General features: G+C 60.0%; 1 protein-coding gene across 2 annotated transcripts in view; it reads right to left on the bottom strand.

Annotated features, from left to right (window-relative positions):
• CLPTM1 (CLPTM1 regulator of GABA type A receptor forward trafficking) overlaps nucleotides 1–13368 on the bottom strand; it is a 28595-nt gene that overhangs the window by 1981 nt on the left and 13246 nt on the right. For both annotated transcript variants that reach the window (XM_032838887.1, XM_032838886.1), the window contains exons 3-11: nucleotides 13180–13303; nucleotides 11816–11974; nucleotides 9409–9526; nucleotides 5114–5199; nucleotides 4181–4301; nucleotides 3361–3605; nucleotides 2536–2629; nucleotides 438–628; nucleotides 75–170 (exon numbers count right to left, since the gene is read on the bottom strand). In XM_032838887.1, coding sequence (XP_032694778.1) covers nucleotides 75–170; nucleotides 438–628; nucleotides 2536–2629; nucleotides 3361–3605; nucleotides 4181–4301; nucleotides 5114–5199; nucleotides 9409–9526; nucleotides 11816–11974; nucleotides 13180–13303 — 1234 coding nt within the window. The remainder of the gene's footprint in view (nucleotides 1–74; nucleotides 171–437; nucleotides 629–2535; nucleotides 2630–3360; nucleotides 3606–4180; nucleotides 4302–5113; nucleotides 5200–9408; nucleotides 9527–11815; nucleotides 11975–13179; nucleotides 13304–13368) is intronic.

Raw genomic sequence — 13368 nt, 5'->3', positions numbered from 1 at the left:
TGCCCCTCTCCTGGTCTGGGGTGTGTGGGTGTGCTTGGAGACCCTCCCGGGGGTCCACTGTGGGGGACACTCACATCATCATATACTTTGGTCGAGGACTCGATGTACGTGGACTTGTCTTTGAATGTTGGGCGGGGAAAGAGTCCTGCCACTTTGTGCTCCCGGTCCAGCTGCAGATAGGGAGGGAGGCCGTGGTCAGCTGCCACCCTGGCTCACACTCCCACGCCAGCTCCAGCCCCTGCCCTTCCTCACTGTTCCCAGTTCCCCTGCCCCACGAGTGACCCAAAAAATCCCCTGGTGCGAAAATCCCCTTGGTCCTGGGAGTGCGACAGGCATTGGGAAACCCCCAGGGGCCAGCTCCAGGGTCTGGCTGGGGCAGACAACCCCCATTCCAAGCCCCTGGCAGCCCCCACAACAGCACAGTGGCCCGGGCTTACCCGGACGTCCATGACCTTGGTGATCTTCCAGAGGTCGATGAGGACCCCGATGAAGACGCTGACCTGGACCACGAAGTTGGTCTCGTTGTCCAGGATATAGAGAAGGACCACGAAAGACTGGAAAACGCCGAAGAAGACGGAGCGCACGGACAGGCCCTCCAGAGATTGCCGGCTGTTCCAAAACTGGATATCTGCGCAAGGGTTGGGGTGAAGCCGAGCTGGGGCACCTCCGAGTCCCTCCCGTAGCTCCCTCAGGTCCCGTCCTCCTCAGAACCCCAACATGGTGCTGGGTCTGCCAAGGGGGTGGGGTGCACACCACCATCCCCTTCCATGAAGAGTCTTTGCCTCATAGGCGCCACCCAGAGCAGTCGATAGGATGGTGGCTGTAAGGACAGGGACAGGGACGGTTGCCCCTGCCATGTCCTGTGCTTGCCACACGCCAGAAGCAGAGGCTGGTCAAGGAAGCCCCATTCCTCAGGTTGCAGAGCCCGCCCTGGCAGGATCTGGATGTGAGCCAGGTGCGCACAACCCCAGAACCAGGCTGTCCACCTGGTGCCATGCTCCCCTGGACTTCGAGACCAGCTTCTCCAGCCCACCATTCTGAAATCCAGAAGGACCTCAGACACTCCTGGGGGTGCAGATAAGGTCCTAACGTCTGGTCCCCAACCAGACCTCCTTCCCGTGCCCCTGGTGGACCCCCACCCACAGGGCCAGGCAATCCCTCTCTGAGTCCTGGCCTCCGGTGGGCCAAGCGGGTACCAGCGCTGTCCAACTCCCGCAGCCACGGTGGCCGGCCCACCACAATGCCTGCCTTGAGGAAGTAGAGCCAGGCCCAGGGTCACACAGGGCTGGCTCTGCGACGCGTGCACGGCCGCCCACCCACTCTGATTCCGATTCCAGAGCTCTGATACACTCGGCAGGCTTGCCCCACCCCCCATCAGACCATCAGGCCCTGAGGAGACCTCAGGGGGACACTCCTAGAGCCCCCCCAAGTCCTGACTGGGAAGAATGGATCTGGAGATGGAGTTCTGTTGGAGGCTGGTAGATATAAGTCCCGCCTCAGACCAGGGAGGCAACAAGCACAGGGTGTAAAGGTGCCAGCGGCCCAGGCCCCCGCTGGGTAACCTCGGGCGAGGGACCGTACCCTCTGTGCCCTTGTTTCTCAGGAGGAAGTGGGACCTCAGGCAACCTGGCTGGAAGTCAGCAGGCGTGGCCAGGCACAGCTAACAACTACCCCCATCCCGGTGGGCAGCACCGCCTACTGTCCAGTTTGGATGTTAACAACTTCTGGAAGGTGATGCTCGATCGCGGCAGCATTGTCTTAATAATGCGTACACCCATGAGGGCTGCTCCTCGCACACGGTGTAGCGCAACAGGCCTCCCACAGACCCGTGCCTCTCAAGGGAAGGACGATGCAGCGGCCCACACGGGCTTAGAGGGGGAAAGTGGGTGTTGGAGCCCCCTCCTGGGTCCCAATTCTGGCTCTGTCACTTGGGACCTGTGAGACTGTGGGCAAGTTACCCACCCTCTCTGAGTCTCCGCTTCCTCACCTGCAAGCACAGAAGCAATGACAGGCTTCCTCGCGGGGCTGGGGCCATGGGGACACCACAAGCTGACCCACGAGGGTGCTAAGAACAATGCCTGGCACTTGGCCAGGCCCCCCTCAAATGCTGGCCATCAGCACTGCTGGCCTCTGCAACCTAGGGCCCTTTTGGGGACAGGGCTGTCACCACCCCACTCAGGTGGGCCCCATGCACTCAACCTTGAGGGGCCTCCCCCAAAGAAAAGCCTGCTGTGCAGGGCAGCAGGAGCAGCTGGGGGGCTTCCCTGGTTGATCGCAGCCTCGGAGTTCCCCGGCCCTGCTTCCTGGTGGCGCCATCCCAGCCTCTGCCGGAGCAGCAGGCCAGCTCCTTCCCTGGCGCCACACCCGCAGGATGGGAGTTTCTGGGCTGGGAGTTTCAGGGCCATTACCTTCCCCTGCTCCTTAGACCTCTGGAGAGTGGGGCTGAGAGACCCCACATAGAGGGCAAGCCCCACCCCCCACCCTCCTATCCCCAGCCCCCCATGGCCTCCCATTGGCCCCAGGGTCCTACCCTACCGTTCTTGAAGGCCAGGAACTCAAAGACACTGTGCACAATGGACACGATGATGGTGAGCGCCAACAGGTAGGGGTTGGTCTCTAGGAGCGCGACCTGGAGGTGGGGGTGGGGGGGCGAGGCCTGTGAGCACGCCTGTGCCCTTGCCCAGAGCTGACCACTGTGCACCTTCATTAGCCAGCCCCGTTCTCCTTCCCCTGGATCCCAGAGCCCCTGAGCCCTGGGGCTGCCCCAGGGAAGGAGAGAGCATGCCAGTCAGTAGGACAGCGGGTGAGGATAGGCAGAGGGGCTCGGAGGGCCGGGCGAGTGCTGTGCAGACAGGCGGGGGCGGGCGGCGGGTGGAGAGACAGTGACGGGGCGAGAGGCAGGGTGACCGAGACAGATGAAGGGACAGCCAGAGTGAGGACTGGAAACGCAGCCCCAAAAACAAGCTCAGGGAGACACAGACGAGTCACCAGATCACAGTCACAGGCCAATAGAAAGGTGGGAACAGAAGATATTCACGGACGCAGCAAGAGAGAGCAGAGACTTGGAGTCAGAGCCCAGGGTCAAGGAGACAGGCTGGGGTGGGGACAGGGATGCAGCTCCAGACCTGAAGGCCTGGCTCAGCCGACAGAAAAGCCATGACAAGGATGATAAGGAGGTCCCCAGAAAGCCTCAGAGACAGGACCGCCAGAGCCAGCCGGGGCCTGCTGTGGGGAGGGGGCCCGGGAGGTTGTGAAACTGGGCAGGGAGGTTGGGCTGGAGGTCCCCAGGCTGCTGGCGGGCCACTTCCCCTTCCCCTCGTGCAGCCCAGAAGGGGCTGGAAAGCCCCCGTCCAGCCTCACCTTCACTGAGTCCTGCTCCTCATCTGACTGCTCATATAGCTCATCCCCCAGGAAGTTCCAGGGCGACTTGGTGCTCTGGGCGGCGTAGAGCTGCCAGCGCCAGAGCGAGAGCGGGCAGAAGGAGACGCGGAGCGGCAGGCTGGCCAGGCTCTCGTTGATGGGATAGTAGTCCTTCTGCAAGTTCCAGTAGTCGTTGAAGTAGATGATAGGGTAGTAGTCCCCGCTCACGGCGTCGAACTTCACATCTGCGGGACATGGGGCAGGGGCACCGCTCAGCAGGGCTGGAGGCCGCTGGCACCCAAGAGGGTGGAGACATCCCTTGGGCCCCCAAGGCCAAAGGTGGCAGATTCAGATGTCCCTGGGGACCTTTGACAGAGACCAGAGAACAGGGGACGCCTCTCAGCTACAGCATAGGGAGCTGAAGAGCTGCTTGACCTCCATGGAGGTGACAGGGTAGAGAGGGCCGGACAGGCCCCACCTGAAAGGGCTGTCTGTGGCTCAGCTCCAACCCACGGCTGCCCTGCGATGGCCACATATCAGGGTTTTGTAAGAGAAGTCAGGAATCCAGGTTTCTCAGGGACACTGTCCTGACTTCCAAAGTCGGCCACAGCTCATGGGCCAGGTGAGACTTGCCAGAGGATGGGTTTGGGCACCCAGGGGTCAGTGTGGAGGTCACCGGGAAGTACAGGGGGGGAGGAGAAACAGAGGAGTGCCGGGGGGGACAGGAGGGGAAGAGGCAGGGACCCTGGGAGTGGTAGAGACCCAGGCAGATCGCACAGGAAGTCAGGGCTGTGGCCCGGCGGGGGGGCGTGGGGCTCACACTGGTCCAGAGGCGGTGGCACGCTGCCCTTCACCCACGGCGTGTGGTCGTCCACGATGTTGATGGTGATGTTGGGATGCCAGTGGGAGATCACCTCCACAGGCCCGTAGTCCTCAGCCCTCTGAGGGAAGATGGGGTGAGGCGGGGTTGGGGGAGGGAGGCCTCCGAGGCACCTTCCCGCTTCTCCCTGCAGGCTCCCGTGACATTACAACAGCAGAAGGGCAACCCCCACAGTGATGGTTGCCCCACAGTGACAGCTAGCCAAGGGCTTACCCCAGATGATCCCCAGGCCAGCCTCCACAGCATCTCCCCATGCCCTCCCCCCAGCCACCTAACAGAGCAGGACACTGAGGCCCAAGGATGTGGACGGGGTCACACGCCAGGCTGCGAAGCCCGGCCTCATGACAGCACGGATGTGGGACCCACATGCCGCCTGTGCTTGGGGGCCACACCTCCTGTCCCGTCCCTCCCCTCGCGGCGGAGAAAGGAAGGATCTCGGTGCCAGCACAGGCTCACACCCTGGCGCCCCCAGCCTGCCACATAGGATTCCTGCTCTGGGCTCACTATCAGCCCCCGGCTCTGGGCCGGGCTGAGCCTGGGCTCTGGGGCCCACCGCATCCTGGATGTGACACTTGGGCCAAGTCTCCTTGTCTGAAGATGGAACAGTGACGGGACCTTCTCGCTGGGGCTGATGGGAAGCGCCTAAGCACCTGCTGCGTGGCTGCTGGCTGCCACGCCCTCGCCCAGAGCCGCCCCGGATTCCCACCCAGCTTCCCGAGAGAAGAGTGCACCCCTGCCAGTGAGGCAGCCTGACTCAGCCTCCACAGAGGCTCTGCTCCGTGGCAGCGCCCAAGGGGGACCCCGGGGGCTGGCTGCAGGGCTGTGAAGGGCCCAGACGCTTGCCCGAGGCCCCGCGGCCCCGCTCACATTCACCTTGATCATTTCTGGGTCGGCTTCTGTCTCTCCCGTCAACAGGTTCTTGGTTTTCTGGAATCGCCGACGCTTGTATTTGTTGATCACTGTGGGAGGGAGGCGGAGGCAAGAGGGCAGGCAGGAGAGCTGGCACCAGCCACTCGCTCGTCTCCTGGCTGCACTCTTGCACCCCAAAACAAGGGGACAGCCAAAGGGAGCCGGAGAGCCTGAGCAGCCCTCTCGGACCTCATCCCATCCGTTTCACCATCTTGGCAGGGACACCAACACCCACCCAACTGCCCCAGGCAAAAACCTGGCGTCTCCTCTCTCCAGAATCTGCTCCAAACGTTCCATTGGCCGTTCCAGGGACAGCCCGCAGCACGCGTCTCACCTCCAACCACTCCTCCAACCAACGGGGCCCCACTGCGGGCCAGCCACGGCATCCCCCTCCCGACGGCCACAGTCCTCACCAGACTCCTGGTGGCCGCTCTTGTCCCCATGACCTGCTCTCCATACAAACAACCATTCTCTTAAACAAAGTGTCTGCTCACGTCCTGCTGCTCCAGAAGCCCAGAAGGCTCCCGCTCCCCAAGCAGGGCATCTGCGATGCTCACCATGGCCCCACTGACCACTTTCCTTCTTCGCCCACCTCCTTCCTCAAATCTGCCAGCCCTGGGCCTTTGGAGGTGTGGCACGCATCCACCATGGCCAGAACCTTCCCGGTGGGCTCCTTCAAAGCCCTCTGGTCCCTGGTGAACTGCTCCTCTTCTGCAGGCTTCCCTGCCCATCCCACTCACCATTTCCATCTCCCTCACCACTTTTTTTTTTTTAAGATTTTATTTATTTATTTGACAGACAGAGATCACAAGCAGGCAGAGAGGCAGGCAGAGAGAGAGGAGGAAGCAGGCTTCCTGCTGAGCAGAGAGCCTGATGCGGGGCTTAATCCCAGAATCCTGAGATCACGACCTGAGCAGAGGCTTAACCCACTGAGCCACCCAGGTGCCCCTTCCCTCACCACTTTTTATCCCGGACCCAAGTTCGCCTCCCCATCAGCTGGCTTGTCTGCTCTCTGCCTGCTCCAGTCCGTGAACCCCATGACTGACAAATAGAAACCATGAATAACAGAACTGCGGACAGCTCTGGACAAGGCCTGAGCCACCAATGTGAGAAATACTGCACAGTGACTCCAGAGCCAGAAGCAGGCTGTACTTCCTCTTGTGGGGGCCAGGTGGGCTACAGGCTCCTCGCCACCCTGCCAACCAACACCTGCCAGGAAAAGGAGGCCAGTACTCGCTTACGTCCCATCTCCCCGCCGCCACCCTGGTTTGGTACTTTTCAGCTCTTCCTTACGCTAAGATGAACCAACGCTTCTGGGGCCGGGAGATGTGGGGAAATGGGAAAGGGAGCTGGCCAGGACCAGGGGCTCTGGGGTCACATCCTGGCTCTGTCTCCCTGAGGGACGCTGGTGAGTAGGTCACTTCCCTGAGCTTTAGTCCCTCCTCTGGGGAGGGGGGCTCAAAGCACCGCCCCCTCTTGGCAGGACCACTGTGAAGAGCACAGCCAGGCAGCGTCCCTGCCTGTCACACTTCCACAAACCACAGGGCCCAGATCCCTCCCACCAACCCCCCAACCCCGAACCAGGACTCGGGGCTTTTGGAGTCTATGGATGAGCTCAAGTTCAAAAATGCTTCCGGGAACTGGGCTTCAGTTTCAGCCCAGAGCATGCTGCTCTGTCTTGTTAACATGAATGCTACCCCCCACTTCTACCATGTTTGTTCATGCGAGACCCTGCCCCCACCTCCGGGGAGCACAGGAAACATCAGAGGGTGGGCATCCTGGAGGAAACCTTGCGGGGGACGCACTCTGCTGCTGTTCCACACCTGGGAGAGGCTGTCCAGGGAAGGGAGGAGCTGTGCGCAGCCGAGCCCCAGGAGCAGAGAGGCTTTGGCTCAAGTGGAGAACATTCTACAACTGGACTGTAACATGAGGTGGACCTGGTTTCTGTCAGGGGGAAGAATCGCCTTTTCTCGGAGTTACAGCTTCTAGAACCGTACCAGCCAGTAAAGTCGTGGCCCCATGAGGCTACGGACACTGACCATGTGGCTAGTCCGAACCAAGATCTGCTGTGAGGGCAAAACATATAGTGGACTTCGAAGCTTAATGCAAAGAAGAATGTAAGGTATCTCGCTAATTTTTTACACTGATTACATGTTGAAATGACAACATGTTGACCTCAATGGCCACTAACTAGAGTGCATAATGGATGTGCGGGGCTGGCGTTGTATCTATGGGACCATGCTGCTCTAGGCACTGACTACGGGCCCTTTGGGGAGAAACGGGGCTTCTCTGATCCCATACTCTCGTTCTTCCCTCTGGACTCGGCGTGTGGCCAGCAAGGAGTCTCTTCACGTCCTGCTCCAAGAGGTCCCAGCTGAGAAACGGGAGGAGGAGGCCTGCAGGATCCTAGTGGGCTTTTCGGGTCCAGGGGCTGCAGATCCTCCTTTGCAGACCACGTCAACATGTGTCACACTGACCGTGGATGTGACCTCAACCACGCCTTGCTACAGACCATGCTCACCAAAGGCCAAACCACAGAAGAGAACAGTGGCGTCGACCGGGGGCACATGGGATGCCAGGGAGCAGCCGCTCCCCTGGGTCATGGCCAAGGCAACCTCTGAGCCATCAGGCACATTTAAGCAGGATCCCTGCGCCACGGTGCTCACGGGACCGTGGCTGTGGAGACTACCTGCGCAAACCACACTCGGCTGTGCTCGCCTCTGCCTACAGACCCCGCCAATGGAAGCCAGATGGGCAGATCACCCCAGAGATCACAGCCCACAGACACGCTCATAGAATAGGGCTTGGCACACACAGGGGACTTTTCCAGGCCAGCCGTGGAGGCTGATACAGGTTCACCAACTGTTTGTTTTGTCCACTACAGAGGACAATGAAAAAATTATCATCCTTTGGGATATTTTTATACCCCCAAAATTAGGGAAGGCCTAACCCACCCAAGCAGAGCCACCTCTATCGCGGCCCCGCACAGAAACAGCCAGAGGGATGGCAACTAAATCCCCAGGCGCAAGGAAACAAAAGCGAGGCGGGCATACGGGATTCATGGCGGGGCAACGGGAACTTTCTGAAGGAGCCGCTGATTGAGTCTCTAGATCTGCTGAAATGCAAGCATGGAGAGACCCCCCAGGGCTGCCAGTCAGCAGACAGTGGACTAAGGGACAAAGAGGGAGGAAAAGCACACGACCACGACTGATCCAAACGAGAAGCTGGACTGGAAGGGGAAAAGGACTCCAACGCCAATAAGCCACGTGCTCCAAAGCACCTAAACACTGAATATTTAGCTCCTCAAAATCGCCTTCCTGGGTTGGGGTTCTCTCTTCCAAAGGGGGAAGTCCAGAGAAAATACGTCAAACTGAAAAACCAAGCAACTGCAGTATGGGCTGGTCCGGGGGAGCTCCGGAGGTTACGCAGCAGAGAAACAGCGAGGGAGCTTGAGGGCGGTGGCTGTGGGGGGTGGGGCGGCGGTGGGGAGGCGAGGGGTGAACAGAAGACTGAGGACTTGCACAGTCTTGTTGAATTACTTGAATTTTGAACCACGGCTGTGCGAGAACAGATGAAACGGAATGCACTGCTCTGGGCAGAGAAAACCCCCGGTCGCTGCTGGGCCACGTCAGAAGTCACAAACGGTTTGCCCTGACCCAAGGCTTCCTGGGGTCACTCACAGTCCCTGGGGTTTGTGCTCACAGTTGGGATGGCCAAGGGGCCAGCCAGAGAGAGAAGGGCGGACCTCGTCTGGCTACACGGCCCTCACAGTGCCCTCACACGGGACCCGCCGAACGGGCCACCTGGGAGCCAGGCTCCTCCACACAAGGCCCCCTGAGGGCGGCGCATTTGCGCAGCTTGTGTTCTCACGGTCCGGGGTAACACAGACGCATTTACAGACCTCACACTGGATCCAGCAGGGCCGAGGCCCTCCTGTCTGCCCTGCTCACTCCTTCTGTTGTTCCTTCACAGACCATCCTTGAGTGTCTGCTCTGACCAGGCCCAGCAGCGAACACGAGCCAGCCCCGCTCTTCTAGGAACACAGTCCCCTGCTCCTCAACAGTCCCTTTCTCTGCCTGCTCTTTGCCTCCTCTGCCGTCCACGCATAGGTGTCCACAGAGGCACAGAGGGTAGATGGGGCTCGAGCCCAGCCCACCAACCCCAGCCTCCCTGGGCCAGGGCCTCCCACCTGCCCTGGTGGGCCTGGCACTGGGCAGGGGTGAGGGGTGGGGTCCCCACCGCACAGCAGGGGTGCTTACTCCGTGACATGTGGACCGTGGCGAGCCGGCGGTAGAGGGCCTTCTGCCGGGGGTCTGGGTGGAAGCCACTCTTGGTGAAGTAGACGTGGATGTAGATGGAGCCATTCTGCTGCACGCTCTGCAAGGCGGGCCAACAGGGAGAAAGGACACGCTGAAGCCCTCCCGGCGCCAGGCCCCACAGCCTCACCACCCCGGGCTCCCCGGGACTGAGCGCTTGGGTGGGCCGTGGAGCTGAGCGACCGAGAGCAACCGCTCACGTCAGACCCGCTGAGACTGGAGTCCCAGCAGGAGCACACGCTGGCTGTGGGAACCCTAGGCTCCACCTTGCCCAGCCGGGCCTCCACGCCTGCCTGTGCCCTGCAGGTAAGCAGCGCCAGGAAGACTATCCGAGAGCACCCAGAAGGTCGATAAACGCCAGTAATCACCCCACTCGACAGTAAAATGAAGGCCAGGGCCCCACTCCAGGCACTTCAGGTGGTCCCCACCAAACCCAGCACACTCACGTTTGTGCAACTGACGCACATAAGCCTGACACTTTGCATGGTGTGACGACCCCTGTTTTCTAGACGAGGCCACAGGCCTCATGCAGCAGGGATTGTGTAACATGGTGAATGAGTGGATATGAACCTAGCCTGTGGGCTCCCGTGCGGCTCTGCCTCTCCCCATCTGTGTCCCCCACTCTGCCTGTGCCTGTCACCTACTATCTCCCCGGGACCAGGACTAGTCTCACCTCCATCTGTTACAGATGAGGAAAGCCAAGAGGGTGGCCACTTGCCAGAGGCCCTGAGGGGACGGCCAAGGCCGACTGGAGGCCTCTGTCGAGCGCCGTTCAGAACTTGGATTTACTTGTCCCCTTTACTTCCCTGCCTTTTAAGCACACCTCTGTGCTCATCATATTTTGTATATTTTACTGTTTTAACACCTTGGGACGGTGTGTGTGGAGGGGTGATGGGGTGGGGGGAGGGAGGAGGGGTTCTTAGCTGGCTGGGGAGACTTGCCCCTTCCAGGGTTCTGAATTCCTACAAACAACTCACCTGCCTTTGAACACATTTTTCAAATGCAAACCAGCCAATCCCAAGCCCACACTCCACCTACTCTCTTGATCTAAAACCTCGTATACACTAAGCTTCCCTAAATCACTCAGGACAGGGTACATGCAGCTGGAGACCACCCCTCTAGCCGACAGCCCACTGACATCTGACATCCGAAGGAGCCAGTCCTAAGCTGTTACCCCTGCCTGCCTTGCTTTTCCCACAGAAACCCCGGGAAAGGCTCTGGCCGGGCTCCACCCCCCACCCTCCTGCCCTTTCACTTCTGACCAAACCTGGTGCTTCCCCTGTGGCTCTGTGTGGGAAATGCAAATAGTGAATTAAAATCAGCCACAAAGCTGGAAAGGGGGGATAGACTGGCATTCTTGGGAACGGCTTCGGAACGGCTTCCACCATCCAACTTGCTGCCCTTCCTGGGATCGCATCTCAGGGAGGGCTCTGCAGGCTGGCCGGAAGTCTCGGTGGAACCACTCCGGGCAGAGTTATCCCACCTGCCTCAGAAAGACGGGAGCCCAGACCCTGCTTCCAGGCACCCAGATGGAGCAGACATGCCCCCTGCCCCAGGGGCCGAGGAGAAGACCCGCTGGGGAGAAGTGAATGAGAGGGTAGCCCCAAAGAGATACCAACACCCACTGATTCATCACATTCACTGACTGGTGTATTTGCTGATGTACTGGTCCCATGCTGAGCAGAGCTGGGGACACAACAGTGACCAAACCAGCTCTGGGAGTGACAACCCAGAGTGCACAGGCCTAGATGCAGAAGCCCAGAGAGGATCCACTGCCTGAGCTTGACTGTCAAGGAAGGTTTCCTGGAGGAAGCAGGATTTGAGCCTGGGGATGCCAGAGTCCAGAGCACCTGAGTTCAAATCTCTCACAAGATCTCTGACCTTATATGTCACCCAAGCTCTCTGTACTTCAGTTTCCTTATCAGTCAGTCAAACAGAGAGGATAGGGGCCACTTCCTAAGGCAGCAGGGAGGTTCCCACCGGTCGGCCTAGCTTGATAGCCTACACAGTAAGTGCTCCATCGGTATTAACTACTACTTTCAAACAGGGCTGCCTGGTCCACCCCCAAGGTCAGTTCCTAATCCTCTCCTGGTTTAAAGCACAGGTTTACACGCCCTTGGAGGTAGCTGGGAGGATCCGAGGCCAATTCCAACTCTGTTTATATTTATCAGATGGGGAGGCCAAGGCCCAGAGACCTCCGGGGCCTCCCTGTGGTCACACAGCATGAGAACGGCAGCAGCGCCAGGCTCAGAGCCTGAGCTCAAGCTGCAGGACCAGGAGCCGGTTCGAGAAGAGGCCCTCCAGCAGGAGCAGCACAGCCCTGGATCCCAAGCCCGGGAGCCGCCCGCACCTGTGGGATGTCGAGCTCGGCGAAGTGCTCGTAGCAGCCGTCAGAGTTCTCGCCACTAGTCCAGTCGCCGTACACGAGGTCGTGCTGCTCCCAGAAGAGCGCGGACGTGGCGTTGAAGTCTGTAAAGTGCTCGTGCTCGGAGATGTACACGTGCAGGTTCTGCGGGCAGGGGAGCAGGGCAGGGAGGGCGCTCAGGGCGGCTGCTGAGGGCCTCGGATGGTGGCCCAAGAGCGAGTAGACCAAGAGCCGGGGCAGCGGTCGGCACACTCCGATGACCGACTGCGTGTGGGCAGTGGAGAGCGGCCGGGAAGAACAGCAGCCCGGGCGGAGAAGCCAGTGTCTCTTCCCTCCACCCCCCACCACGGCTGTCCTGGCCTGAGTCTGTGGCGTCCGTGAGCAAAAAAACACTGGAAGGATGACCGGCCTGCCAGTCAGAATTCGGGCTCGGCACCTGATGGGCTCGGTCGGTAGGGCACGCAAGCTGAATTCCAGCCCCATTGTTTTTACTTTAAAGACAGCAAAACAAAGGTAGAATTTTTGGGGTCAGAGGGATCAAGTCTCCTTGAAAGGTCTTCTGCCTTCTCTTAGAACCTGCTTGGTCAGAGCTCCGCAGGCTCACGGAGAACGCCCAGCAGAGAGCTGCGAGGGCGTTAATGGACTCCGGAAAAGCTGGGGAAATGGAGAGCCAGCCCTCAGCGCCCTCCCTTCTCAGGCACCCGTGGCCGTCTCTGAACAGAGCCCTGAAGGCCCGCGGACAGCCTCTCTGAGCAGTGGTTGCCCCTGCTAACTGGCATGTGCAGTCGGGGTTCCCAGAGCTGCAGAGAAGCGAGAGGCAGGAGAAGTCTCGATTACTGGGGTCTGGGCACTCACTGCGGGGGCTCTTGAACCCCAAGCCCCGGCCCCTTGGGACCAGGTAGGACAGCATGCGCCTCCCTCTTCTCGCCCTTGGGGGCTGCTCTGCCCAGCTTGCCACTCTCTCTCTCCCCAACTCCTTCCCTTCCCGTCCCTGCACACCCCCCTGGGCAACTTGTTTTCTTCTTCTCCCTGTGCAACTTTAAAGACCTGAACGTACTTTGGAAATAAATTACGTGAGGATGCCATTTAGACAGTTTTTCAACAACTGAGTGAACCCTTTTCTGTCCCTCTTCCCCACAAACCTGAAGAAAGAATTTACTTTCTCCTTGGGGTGCTGCTAGAGCAACACTGGTCTCAGGGAATAAGGATGGATCCGGAGCTCCTCAAGCCCGGACCTGTGCCCAGCTGACAGCAACCAGGGACCGGTCCGTCCCAACGGCCCATGTCACCCCCTCACACCCTCCCCTACACAATTGTCTCCCGAGTCTGGCCTCCCAGCCAGCGGTTACCATTAAAGTGTCTTTGGGGAACAGGTTGCGGCTGGCGACGCGCGGGGCTCCTCCGGGGCCCGCCTGGTCCTGAGGGGCCGGCCCTCGGCGGAACCAGCTGCTGATGACCCAGATGATGAAGATCCTGCGGAGGCGAGCAGAGCGGATGGTGAGGCCCAAGCCTTTTCTTTCCAGCGTGGGCCCACACGA

The sequence above is a fragment of the Lontra canadensis genome, unplaced genomic scaffold, assembly GCF_010015895.1.
Source record: "Lontra canadensis isolate GAN:19392208 unplaced genomic scaffold, GSC_riverotter_1.0 scaffold107, whole genome shotgun sequence".
NCBI classification, from domain to species: domain Eukaryota; kingdom Metazoa; phylum Chordata; class Mammalia; order Carnivora; family Mustelidae; genus Lontra; species Lontra canadensis.
This window is presented reverse-complemented; position numbering and strand designations above follow the sequence as displayed.